Below are 13,577 nucleotides of genomic sequence, written 5' to 3'. Positions count from 1 at the left end.
TTCGCAGACTGTCAACTATTGATACATAATCAATTATCAATACGATATTTTTTTTTCAAATCTTTCTATAAAATGTAAATTATTTTTAAAATTAGGCTAGGTTTTTTATTTACATTTACGCCAAGATATTTAACCTTATTTGATCTTAAAAATAGATTCGCTGTTTGATATATAATATAAATAGTTTTTTTTTTCTATATTCTTCGATATTCACCATTTCGAGAATCATAATTATTAATGTAGGTATTATAGGAGATACTATTATAAGTTATGCACTTATTACGTGGCTATGTCATCGACAAAGGTTGCTTTTTTCGCGTGGGATGTATATTAAAAATAAGTACAATTCCGAGAGATTGCCTTGGGACCAATCAGAACTGATTTGTCGTATTTGGAGAACATGTTGTTGTACTTGACCTGAAAGTATCTTTCCTAAAGGTAGGATTTTATTAAAAGGTAGTCATTTCGAGAATAAATTCTTTAAAAAGAAGCGTATCTATGCGAACGAATGAATAAAAACTGTAGAATAATATTTTTTCGTATGTATTTTCAATTTCGAATAAATCGATGTTAAAGATTCGATCAAGTATGGCGTCCAGGTTCAAATGATCTCACTTACGCCTATGTAAGTAGCCATAGTACCTCTCTTTTTTTTTGGACTGCATTAATTAATAATTCCGTATCAATTTATAACGTTAAAAAAGAACAAACAGATAATAAAATTCTATTCCCTTATCAGACACAAAAATCACTGGAAATAATCATAAAAAGTATTGAAAAAAAAAGATTTCTTTCGCGTCTTTCTATGTATTGTATGGCACCATCTAGTGGCCGCGTCCTCTACTATGGAAAATACTGCAACTTATCGAGGGTTTAATGGAAAACGATTAATTTACTTTTATTTTTATATTATTCAAGTTAAATTCGAGTCTAATAATTGAACATGAAAATCAATATAAATGATACATTCACCACAGAAAGATAACGTTCGATTTTTCGACAACTTATCCCTGGACCTTTCATCATTCCAACTAAATTAGACAGTATACGCCTAATTAACTAACACAGTACAGATGAATTGCTATTAAAAATAATTGTAATTGACCCTCGATTCTTGCTAATATCCTCCAACTGAAGATTAGCAATGAAAATCAAGATGTTTAAAGATAACGTTCGATTTTTCGACAACTTATCCCTGGACCTTTCATCATTCCAACTAAATTAGAGAGTATACGCCTAATTAACTAACACAGTACAGATGAATTGCTATTAAAAATAATTGTAATTGATCCTCGATTCTTGCTAATATCCTCCAACTGAAGATTAGCAATGGAAATCAAGATGTTTAAAGATAACGTTCGATTTTTCGACAACTTATCCCTGGACCTTTCATCATTCCAACTAAATTAGAGAGTATACGCCTAATTAACTGACACATTACAGATGAATTGCTATTAAAAATAATTGTAATTGATCCTCGATTCTTGCTAATATCCTCCAACTGAAGATTAGCAATGGAAATCAAGATGTTTAAAGATAACGTTCGATTTTTTGACACCTTATCCCTGGACCTTTCATCATTCCAACTAAATTAGAGAGTATACGCCTAATTAACTGACACATTACAGATGAATTGCTATTAAAAATAATTGTAATTGATCCTCGATTCTTGCTAATATCCTCCAACTGAAGATTAGCAATGGAAATCAAGATGTTTAAAGATAACGTTCGATTTTTCGACAACTTATCCCTGGACCTTTCATCATTCCAACTAAATTAGACAGTATACGCCTAATTAACTGACACATTACAGATGAATTGCTATTAAAAATAATTGTAATTGATCCTCGATTCTTGCTAATATCCTCCAACTGAAGATTAGCAATGGAAATCAAGATGTTTAAAGATAACGTTCGATTTTTCGACAACTTATCCCTGGACCTTTCATCATTCCAACTAAATTAGACAGTATACGCCTAATTAACTAACACATTACAGATGAATTGCTATTAAAAATAATTGTAATTGATCCTCGATTCTTGCTAATATCCTCCAACTGAAGATTAGCAATGGAAATCAAGATGTTTAAAGATAACGTTCGATTTTTCGACAACTTATCCCTGGACCTTTCATCATTCCAACTAAATTAGAGAGTATACGCCTAATTAACTAACACAGTACAGATGAATTGCTATTAAAAATAATTGTAATTGATCCTCGATTCTTGCTAATATCCTCCAACTGAAGATTAGCAATGGAAATCAAGATGTTTAAAGATAACGTTCGATTTTTTGACACCTTATCTCTGGACCTTTTATCATTCCAACTAAATTAGAGAGTATACGCCTAATTAACAAACACATTACAGATGAATTGCTATTAAAAATAATTGTAATTGACCCTCGATTCTTGCTAATATCCTCCAACTGAAGATTAGCAATGGAAATCAAGATGTTTTAGTTTATTTGTTTTGGAAATCAGTTTTTTTAAATATTCTCAACACGCGTATGTTTTTCTATAAAACAGTCTAACGAAGGTGAATTATGTATTTTTGTTTGTGTTTTTAAAAAATCGTTGATTTTATTGAGTTGTTACAACTTACAGAGAACGTAATATATTATGTAAGAGAGCGAGACGAGGGCTCGTGTCCGCGGTCTGTATGATAAAACATGATAATAGATGGAAATTCCTCGAAAACGCAGAGTAAATGATTCTCGATAAAAAAGTGATTATCGTTAATTAGCATGGTTACGAGCGTCGCGTGTATGATTATTAATTGGGATGGGACAAACTATTCGATAATTCTCAGTTGGCGTGTTTTTTTTTTGCAATTCTCTCTCTTCTTCGTAATCATTGTTAAACACGCAAATACGACGAGATTAAGCAATCTTTTCTGGTTATTTGAAAAATGTCTTTGAAACTCGAATATCTAGCACGTTTTCATTCGTCGATATAAATAAAATTGTTATTATAATTTCTAAATAAAATTTGACATATTTTAATTTTGTCTAATAATTTTTTAACACTCAATCGCTACAATATTACCAACTACTCCTCTTTCGACAATTTAAATAGAAATAATATTAAATCTTCAAAAGGAAATTTGAGAAAAACTGAAACAAACGTTGATCTATAAAAAATTGTAATTTTCCAATAGGAATCACTGTTTTCTCTTTTTTTTTAACTGTCGGAGATTGCTGGTATCTTCTGGTTTCCCAGAAATTATATTCGTGATTCGATATCACGAAATTTGGGATTCCCATGTTTGTTCAGTGGCTGAGAATTAACAAACGTGCCGATCTTTAAAATGATTTTCGACGAATCGATGGGCCATAAAAAAAGAGAAAGGAATAGAGAACTTTCTAGCGATTACGATAATAGCGGGCGTCGCACCACGCATTACGCTATGACCTACATACTTATTCCAATAAATAAATACACGTAAACTACGCTCGATTCGATGGAATCGTCGCAATTGTACTTGATAAAATGAGCATCGAGGAAGATGAAATTATCATAAAAATCACGTAATCGACAGCTGCGATTAGAAACGAACGTTAATGCGGATTTGGCAAGGAAAAGAAACGATCTACGTTGCAAATATTACGTTTAATCTAGATAAGACGAATACTAAAAGTAATTTCGACATTCGAGCGATCGGTAATTTTCAATCGTTTACGAACATCATCGTTATAAAAATAATTTACAAAGCTTAGTCTGAGTAGTATAAATATCAGAGTATTATCGATTCGTTGAATCTCTTCGATTGGTAAAAATACATTCGAAAACTAATTTATCCACGTATTACCCGCTAATCTGATTAAACAGTCGGGAATAATTTAACATAACATTTTCTATTTTCAACGAATATCCAAAGAACGTGGAAAGAATATTTGTTACGTATCGTACATTGGCAAGAACAGTATCACAAGTTACCAATCGATAAAGCTACCAAGTGTAAAGTCTTAAAAATATTAAATTATCATTAAATAAATCCGTGTCGACAACGTTGCAGCGCAGTTAAAATATTATGCAACGCGAGCCAAGCGTTATGTCACCGTATTTATTGCGCCCATCGGATTGTCCGTCATCTGAACGTGAACAATGCCAGCAATTTAACAGTAAATTTACAATTTTACGGCACTCTGTGCGTTAACGATCACCATTTGTCAAGTATTCGATCACTGGGAACGTTCGAATGGTATGGACGAGCTAGAATGGCGTTCCGGCGTGTTTAGAAAAACATCTAAGAGACCTTCGAAGCGATGGCACTTGCACGGCGTAAATTTCTCGATATCGAAAGATTTAGTTGGTGAAAACGAGCATGTCCCTTGTGTCTGCGTTCGCTGAAGCAGAGCTGGATGCCCTTGCTCCGATCTGTGACGATGCTAACGCGCTGCTGGACGCCTGAGCGTTGGCGGAACCACTTCCGGAACTGAAGGCGGAAGATTTGCTCGAGCTGCTTGCCGACGAGCCTCCGCTCGAGAAGGCATTCGAGCTCGCGTTGGATACCGCGTTCGACAGACCGCTCGATGAGCCTGGGGAAGGAAGAGCAATCATTTAATTAGGATCAGCCCTGACTCGATCGCTTCGACGATGGCTGAGGCGCTTGCGTCTGTGAAATCAACACGAAAACCTTCGTTAAGAAAAAGAATTCTGTCCAAACAGAGTGGTAGGAGAGTGATATTGCTTTGCTAATCGACTCATCAATTAAAGAGCATTTAAGAGAGATTTAAACCGACCCCGGTGTCTCGCCTATATTTAGCAACAACGAAACGTACCATGTCCGTATCCAGTCGATCCACCACCACCAGATCCTTTAACGTTTTGACCTCCGAAGCCTCCAGCAGAAGCGATAGCATCAGCTTTGGCATTCGCAGCAGAGGAACCTCCACTTTGTCCACCGTATCCACTAATACCAAATCCAGAGGGTCTTGATCCGCCATTGTTACCTCCATAACCGAGTCCACTGGTTCCAGCGTTGGCTGTTGCGTCAGCTTTGGCATTACCACCAGAAGAACCCCCATTCGGACCACCATATCCGCCGATAGTAGGGGTACCTGAACCACCAAAGCCATTTCCACCGAATCCACCGCTTCCTGCATTGGCTAGAGCGTCAGCCTTGGCATTGCTACCAGAGGAACCTCCACTTTGTCCACCGTATCCACTAATACCAAATCCAGAGGGCCTTGATCCGCCATTGTTACCTCCATAACCGAGTCCACTGGTTCCAGCGTTGGCTGTTGCGTCAGCTTTGGCATTACCACCAGAAGAACCCCCATTTGGACCACCATATCCGCCGATAGTAGGGGAACCTGAACCACCAAAGCCATTTCCACCGAATCCACCGCTTCCTGCATTGGCTAGAGCGTCAGCATTGCTACCAGAGGAACCTCCACTTTGTCCACCGTATCCACTAATACCAAATCCAGAGGGCCTTGATCCGCCATTGTTACCTCCATAACCGAGTCCACTGGTTCCAGCGTTGGCTGTTGCGTCAGCTTTGGCATTACCACCAGAAGAACCCCCATTTGGACCACCATATCCGCCGATAGTAGGGGAACCTGAACCACCAAAGCCATTTCCACCGAATCCACCGCTTCCTGCATTGGCTAGAGCGTCAGCATTGCTACCAGAGGAACCTCCACTTTGTCCACCGTATCCGTTAATACCAAATCCAGAGGGTCTTGATCCGCCATTGTTACCTCCATAACCAAGTCCGCTGCTTCCACCTTTGGCATTCGCGGTAGAAGAACCTCCACTTTGTCCGCCATATCCGTTACCAGATCCAGAGGGTCTTGATCCGCCATAGATATTTCCACTGCCCCCATAACCAAGTCCACTGCTTCCAGCGTTGGCTAATGCGTCAGCTTTGGCATTAGCACCAGAAGAACCTCCATTCGGACCACCATATCCGCCAATAGTAGGGGAACCTGAACCACCAAAGCCATTTCCACCGAATCCACCGCTTCCTGCGTTAGCTAGAGCATCAGCCTTTGCATCAGAGGAACCTCCACCTTGCCCGCCATATCCGTTGTTTCCATTGTATACTTTAGGCGCAGAATCAACCTTCACTGGTCTCAATGTTCCGTAAACCTGACCTTTGGTTGGACCTAGCCCACCGGAGCTGGATCCAGAGCTCCCGTATAAAGGAATCGATCCACTTGGTCCAGGTCCAAACGTTCCACTAGGCTGGACACCCATTATTGGCGCTTGTTTTATTGGCTGACTGAACCCATTAGCCGAACCCCCGGCATTAGCGTTGGCATTAGCTGTTGCGCCTGAGCCTGGCGATCCAAAAGACGGGTAACTTGTGGGAATACCCTTTATGTTGTTTTGGCCATTTGCAATCGCGCCACTGTTTGCGTTACCATTAGCTGTCGCGCCTGAACCTGGCGATCCAAAAGACGGGTAACTTGTGGGAATACCCTTTATGTTGTTTTGGCCATTCGCGATCGCACCACTGTTTGCATTGGCATTAGCTGCTGCTCCTGAGCCTGGTGATCCAAAAGATGGATAGCTTGTAGGAATACCATTTCCCTTGTTTTGGCCACCTGCAATCGCACCACTGTTTGCGTTGGCATTAGCTGCTGCTCCTGAGCCTGGTGATCCAAAAGATGGATAGCTTGTAGGAATACCATTTCCCTTGTTTTGGCCACCTGCAATCGCACCACTGTTTGCGTTGGCATTAGCTGCTGCTCCTGAGCCTGGTGATCCATAAGATGGATAGCTTGTAGGAATACCATTTCCCTTGTTTTGGCCACCTGCAATCGCACCACTGTTTGCGTTGGCATTAGCTGCTGCTCCTGAGCCTGGTGATCCATAAGATGGATAGCTTGTAGGAATACCATTTCCCTTGTTTTGGCCACTAGCGATCGCGCCACTGTTTGCGTTGGCAGCTCCGTTGTTTCCATAGGCTCCAGGGTTCCCCGAGCCGGCGTTGATGAACGGATTCTGCGACTGAATTACAACCGGTGTGTTGGCATTCGCAGCACCGTTGGCGCTGGCAGCTGCATTGGCGCTTCCCTGAGAGGATCCGGAGAGGAAGGGATTGTTGGAGCCGATAGGGGCGACAGGACCAGTGGCAGGATAGTATCCTGAGCTGGGATAGGCGTTGTTCCCATTGGCGGTGCTACTCGCTCCAGCGTTTGCTTGAGACGATCCACCGAAGAAAGGATTACTTCCTCCGGCGGGAGTGGATGGAACACTCGCGGGATAGTATGATGGTTGTTGTCCGTAGCCAGTCGAACCAGGCTGGTATTGGTTTCCATTGCCGATAGCATTAGCATTAGCATTAGCATTAGCATTTGCATTCGAATTACCGTTGGCTCCCGTGGGTGCTCCCAAATAGTGATTGCCACCTCCGATCGTTTGTTGACCGGTTGGACCGTAGTATCCTTCTCTGCCAAATCCACCTGCTGGAATAACAGACGACCAGTTAAAATTTCTAAAGCATCGTGGAAGAATTCTAAAGAAAATACTAAAAGTGTCTAACAAAGTACACACGGCTGACCAAGATTCGATCGAGAAACTAACAGGTGACATCCTGATTACACATACAATAGAGGACGATACAATAGACAAGAGTACATAGAAGAGAGTGTTCGATACAGAACAGAAGAAAGTAACCAATTCAAGACCGAGTGAAAGATGCTTCTACTTCAGCCAGATCAACGTTAATCAAGCATTCCGAGTTTCAGGGAGACTCGTGTTAAAGGTTAATCAGAAGAGAACACAGTGTCAAAGAAGAAACGAGGAGGATGCGTTCTCATAAATGTTCGACAAGTAAACGAGTAACAAGAAATCTGTCTACATAGCGAAGAGCCCTTTACAAGAATCTACATCGACGTAACAGGCATCTGCAGAAAAGTTATAGAGGACGATGACAACCAAGAGTGAGACTTTCTCCTTCGGTAGATTCGAACGAGCCCAAGTTCATCGATCCTCTTTCAAGAGGCTCACCTGGGTTTCGGTTGGGTTCCCTGTGCTCGACCACAACGATGTGTAACGGCTCGTACTTCGGTTTCGGACGGTGACCCGGTCTGGGTCGAGGCATCGGTCTACCGAACGGAGGACCATCGACGACAACCACGGGTATATCTCCGTTGTTAACGGGACGATGAGGGAAATGAGGAATCGATTGTGGCGGTGGAGGCGGTGGAATCGGTCGAACGATCACATCAACATTGGGTCTCGGGAAAGGCATAGGTGGTGGATACATTGGGGAAGGCGGTCTCGAATTGACGGGGATCAATTCTATTTCTCTGTTGGGGCCAGGGAAGTTTGGCGGTTCGTAAACGCCAGCGGAAGACTGTCTTTCGGGGATAAGTTCCACTCCGTTGCTACCGACAGCGTTTGCGGCCGCATTTACTTGGACGTTCCCAGAGGAATAGTAGCCTGGTGCTCTTACACCGCTGTTTGTGTTCACGTTCGTGTTCACATTAGTGTTCACGTTGGTGTTCACGTTAGTGTTTGCGTTCGTGTTTGCGTTTGTGTTCGTGTTCGTGTTCGCAATTGAATTCACGTTGGTGTTGACGTTCGTGTTTAAGTTGACGTTTGCGTTCGAGTTGCCAGTTGCATCGGCGTTCGCCCCTGCGTATGTGCCACTCTGCGCGCCAGCCTGCGCACCAGCGTACGCGCCGTTGTTCGCGGCTGCGTGCGCACCGGCGCTTGCGCCAACGCCGCCACCGTGATTCGCGCCCGCGCTCGATTGAGAACCACCGTAAATACCGTGATGCCGACCATCGCGTGGAACCTCTCTGTTATAATTACCATCGTAGACGCCACCAAAGTTAGAATTGTAATTCGGTACTGGATAACCATTGCCACCTAAGTTCAAAGAAAATCCAATGCTAATTATGGGACAGAAGGAACTCGATTTATTCCGCAGAATTGTTTTGATAAATGTGTGCTAGGTCAGGCGATACGTGACTGACCTCGAAATAGAAAATGCAACGCATGTTACCGAGTCGAAAGAACGCGACTTAGAGGTCGTTTTTAATTTTTTCCACAACCTACGTAATTTCAATATTTTATTGTTCTGTGTGACTGACCTCGAATCTTTTCGCATTGAAAAGATTTTCTTTGGTCGCTAAGGTGTTGAGTGTATTGTTTCCTGCAGTCGTAAATAATTCTTAAGAATTTAAAAATTCAAACTCTCAAATTTGAATCGTGTCGAAAGTTTTCCAAACTTTTAACGTTTTTGGCTAAAAACTTATGCATAGTAAATTGGAAAATACGTAACTATACTTATGAAATATAGAAATGCTAACAAATTACTAAGTATAATCAATCTTTTTGGCTAAAAGATTTCGAGAGGTTTAAAAGAAATTTTTTACAAATGAAATACTTGACACTTGCATCGAGCGTTTGGTGGAAAATGGTTTTCTATTAAATACCTTGGGCATTGGCAGTGGCAGAAGCGTCAGCGTTCGCATTGGCGCCACCGAAAGCTTGGGCCTTGGCATTGGCGTTGGCAATGGCGGATCCGTCGCCAGTGGCTTTCGCCGATGCCGAAGAACTAGCCAAACTGCTGGAAAATGAAAGTGGTCCCAAGCTTAAGTTGCTTCCAAACGACTGTGCATTGCTCGATGCATCTCTGTCCTTGTGGAAGAGACCCAGTGGATCCGGTAAATTCACTCCATGCTTGGCTGCCAAGTCTCTCAATATACCTACGTAAAGAATTAAAGAATTATTTTTAAAATGATACACGAAAAAGAAGAGACGAGAATCGTTATACACATCTCAATATTACAGAAAATTATATAGCAAGCTTTGCTCCTAAAAAATAACAACTATAGAAACGTTTCGGTCATAAAAGCTTGTGAGAAATATTTCATTGTTATCTCATAGAATTTACTTTTTCCGATAATCTCGTGTGCCAAAGAACACCATAAATCAATCACAATTAACTATATTGTCTTTAAACGAAATTTATTTTTCTAATACTATAATATTGAAATGGTTGACATACATTACTCTGGTACACTCTAAGAGGATAGTGTTTACAAATTCGCTTGGCCTCGTGACCCTCAAATAATAAAGAAATGGAATAAACTAATATGAAATTCTGTTGGAAACGAGATTATTATAACACAAAATACGCTATAACTCGTAAACAAGGTCGAATAGCTCATATGTATGTTTATATGCACTTTTCTTCTTATTTTTATGACTCAATTCTATTTCTGCCCTACTTTTCACATGTCATGGAACACCCTTTGTACATATGTACATAGTATACCGATGATATCTACAACTACAGTAAACTAGAGAAAAATTTCTTTTTCAATTTTACGACTGTCCCAAAAATTCAAATTAACACCATCAACCATAATACGTAAAAATTTAGTTAGAAGTTTCTTCGATCGATGTTCCACTATTTAACATTAGATTTGCGATGATTAATTGCACATATTTTCATCAACCATAATACGTGAAAATTTAGTTATAAGTTTCTTCGATCGATGTTCCACTATTTAACATTAGATTTGCGATGATTAATTGGAGATATTTTCATCGAAATTCGCTATAAATTCAAGATAAATTGCAAGCAAATAATATTTATAAATTGTGTAACATTCAGTATGGAATCTGAAACTCGTGAAATTGACGAGGTCCTACGAGGATTAACTAAACCTCTAAAGGTTAAAAAGCAGCTAAAAATTGGTTGGAATAAAGTAAAAATTAAGTATTCTCTAGACATTGTCCCTTTCTGATCCGGAAGTAGCGTTTTGGAAGGAAATGGGGACTCACCGGGTCTGGCGTGAGAGCTCCCAACGAACAGGAGTACCACCACAGGTAGAAAACACTTGAACAAGCTCATTGTTATCTGGTCACTCAGAAAATGTCTAAACAGCACTATCACGAATTTCTTATTCCTTTCGACTGCGCTGCAAGTCGATATTCTCCGTCGCCGAAGAGACAAGGACGACTGAAGCTCTTGAACGAGACAACAACTTATATACGGAGACACCGGTGAGTATACGTCGGCTAATAATTGTCCGTTAGCCAACTGCGAGCGTTGCTTCCGGCCTGCTCGATCTTCCGGTTCACGCGAATCGAACCGGAAGATTCTTCGCGAAACTAAACCCGATCTACAGGGCCAACGATACCTTTTCGACTATTTTACGGTTTCCACGCGATCAAGGCACGCGAATCGAACCGCGTTCAGCCGAACAAGAGGACAAAACCTTCTCTTTCGTCGAGACGATCAGAGTCGAACACTGTCAAGGTCCTGATCGGCGAACCGCTTCGGCGAACTGCTTTGCGTTCTTTCCATCCTGGGGTATTCCTGCTCGATAACATATTTTTATACCTACGTAATTATTTACAGTTTAAGTTCACTGCCCGAACTACCGTACGTGCAACTTTACTATTCAATTAATCAAATTTCGAACACTCCCAGAGTCTTCGAAACACAAAGGACTCCATCTAAATTGCGATGATAATAAAAATGTTTTATATATGGACCGTTTATTTTTAAAGTGGTGCAAGTCCATTTTCTCTTGTTTCGAGAAAATTCAAGGTTAACATATCCGTTAATTAAAAAATTTAGGCAAATTATATGAAGTCTGGCAATGTTTCTACTGTTTTATCAATATGTATTTTGGTTATAGAAATTTGTTTTAGGCGTATTTTACTAAAATTATGTATAGTTACGGGCTGCAAATGGACTTGCACCACTTTCAAAATTAGACAATTGTAAAAGTCGTTTAATTTCAATTTTGAACAGTCAAATATCACTTAAAATATACTTCGTATTGATCCAATTTTGTTTTCAAATAATGACACGACATAAAATAGAAATAGTATTTTTAATTTTAATTTTCGTTCTTGTTAGATTTCTATCACTATACAAAATTAGACAAAATGTTACTAATAAATGTATCTTTTTATAACACAGCATTAGAAAAATGTAAAAGTTTATATACTATTCCAGTGTTTCTTAAACTTCATTTTTCCGCTAATCATTTCATTCTTTAAAATTTTTACGTTGTTTACTATATTATACAACGTACAAAAATAAATATGAAATAATACGTATACGTAGACGTGGTTAAGTATACGAATCTTAAAACAGCTGTTATTTCCTATTTTTCAGTGTTTTCGATCGATTGATATTTCGACCGATTATTTTTAAAGTGGTGCAAGTCCATTTTCTCTTGTTTCGAGAAAATTCAAGGTTAACATATCCGTTAATTAAAAAATTTAGGCAAATTATATGAAGTCTGGCAATGTTTCTACTGTTTTATCAATATATATTTTGGTTATAGAAATTTGTTTTAGGCGTATTTTACTAAAATTATGTATAGTTACGGGCTGCAAATGGACTTGCACCACTTTCAAAATTAGACAATTGTAAAAGTCGTTTAATTTCAATTTTGAAAAATCAAATATCACTTAAAATATACTTCGTATTGATCCAATTTTGTTTTCAAATAATGACACGACATAAAATAGAAATAGTATTTTTAATTTTAGACGATAATTACATTGTTAAAATTACAAGATATTGATAGTATTTACTTATGCTCTGCATATGGCGGTGTTTCGAAATATGCATGATGCATCGGAGGTATATAAGGTAATAACTGTTTGATGTCTTTATATTTTTCATAAGTTATAGGCCCGGCATCATGGTACAAAGGCGCCAGCGCGATTTTTCAAATTTTCACGGTCTTCCATGACGTGTAGGTAATAAATTTATAGTTTTAAATTCTTTGTCCTTCATCGATGTTTTCTATAAAATAGTGTATGGTGCACTTTTGAGAAATCTCATCCAACATATTTGCAACCAATTTACCTGTTCTTCGTTAGTGTTTTTTCTTATCTGTTTTTTAATCGTATTTTGAAGATTTTTTATTGAAACGAAATTCTCTCGTTTCGTTTCATGTAAAACGAATTTATCATGTTTTCTACATTGTGTTATTACATCGTAATAACCATCGGCAACCATCTGCCAAGCCACCTACCTCTGTCAATTGGACTTTACACCACTTTCATAATCGATGATTATGTAATTTCATTTACCAACCAATTTTAAATTGTACAAAACATGGGAATTTTTTAAGAAATTAAACACGGACTAGTTATAGAGAAAAAATTGACATTAAATTAAGCATGAATTACGTGATATCTCATTTTTTTTAAAATGGACTCGCACCACTTTCAAAATAAACGGTCCATTTCATGGCTGTTACTAAATTCTATATCACGAGTACTATAGGTGGTTCTTAACCCATATTTAAACGAATCACACTTGACTGACCGAGCACACGGACCTTTTCTATATGTATGTGTATCAAGAATTTTTATTAATTATTCATGTTAATATGTTTGAAATTTCAGGAATCCCCCAAACTGACAAATTTTCTTTGTTTTTTATTTAATTAGAAATTTTATCCTCGTCAATTGCAGAATATCGAACGGCGGGAACTTATGAGACGACCTAACACATATCTACCTATAGTAATTAATAGACTGCGGATGTTTATGCATTTATGAAAAATTTTAATTTTCAAAAAACTATAGAATTTAGTTAATATGCAAGAATATAAGAAATACTTAAAATAAGG

General features: G+C 38.9%; 1 protein-coding gene across 5 annotated transcripts; it reads right to left on the bottom strand.

Annotated features, from left to right (window-relative positions):
• Positions 1-2,548: 2,548 nt before the first annotated feature.
• LOC122402636 (spidroin-1-like) lies at positions 2,549-10,921 on the bottom strand. Of its 5 annotated transcripts, XM_043405591.1 has the most exons (7): positions 10,756-10,921; positions 9,399-9,671; positions 7,963-8,829; positions 6,870-7,418; positions 5,394-6,764; positions 4,782-5,144; positions 2,549-4,538 (listed from the first exon to the last, which is right to left on the bottom strand). In XM_043405591.1, the coding sequence occupies exons 1-7, from the start codon at positions 10,823-10,825 to the stop codon at positions 4,306-4,308; spliced, it is 3,726 nt and encodes a 1,241-aa protein (XP_043261526.1). In that variant the 5' UTR covers positions 10,826-10,921; the 3' UTR covers positions 2,549-4,305. The 5 variants fall into 5 exon arrangements, with proteins under 5 accessions (XP_043261526.1, XP_043261525.1, XP_043261528.1 ...); XM_043405590.1 differs by having other exon boundaries at positions 5,394-7,418; XM_043405593.1 differs by having other exon boundaries at positions 4,782-4,933; positions 5,438-7,418.
• Between the last annotated feature and the right edge of the window lie 2,656 nt (positions 10,922-13,577).

The sequence above is a fragment of the Colletes gigas genome, unplaced genomic scaffold (genome assembly GCF_013123115.1).
Source record: "Colletes gigas isolate AHSC1104 unplaced genomic scaffold, ASM1312311v1 Colletes_gigas_Sc00038, whole genome shotgun sequence".
NCBI lineage: Eukaryota > Metazoa > Arthropoda > Insecta > Hymenoptera > Colletidae > Colletes > Colletes gigas.
The sequence above is the reverse complement of the archived record's forward strand: the minus strand, read 5'-3'. Positions and strand labels throughout refer to the sequence as shown.

Excerpts from the sequence above, each read along its gene's own strand:
- LOC122402636 (XM_043405590.1), bottom strand. The coding sequence starts at position 10,825 with ATGAGCTTGTTCAAGTGTTTTCTACCTGTGGTGGTACTCCTGTTCGTT. Across the intron at positions 7,419-7,962 it reads GGAACCCAACCGAAACCCAG|CAGGTGGATTTGGCAGAGAA; the intron begins GTGAGCCTCTTG and ends CTGTTATTCCAG. Across the intron at positions 5,145-5,393 it reads ATACGGTGGACAAAGTGGAG|GTTCCTCTGGTAGCAATGCC; the intron begins GTTCCTCTGGTA and ends GACAAAGTGGAG.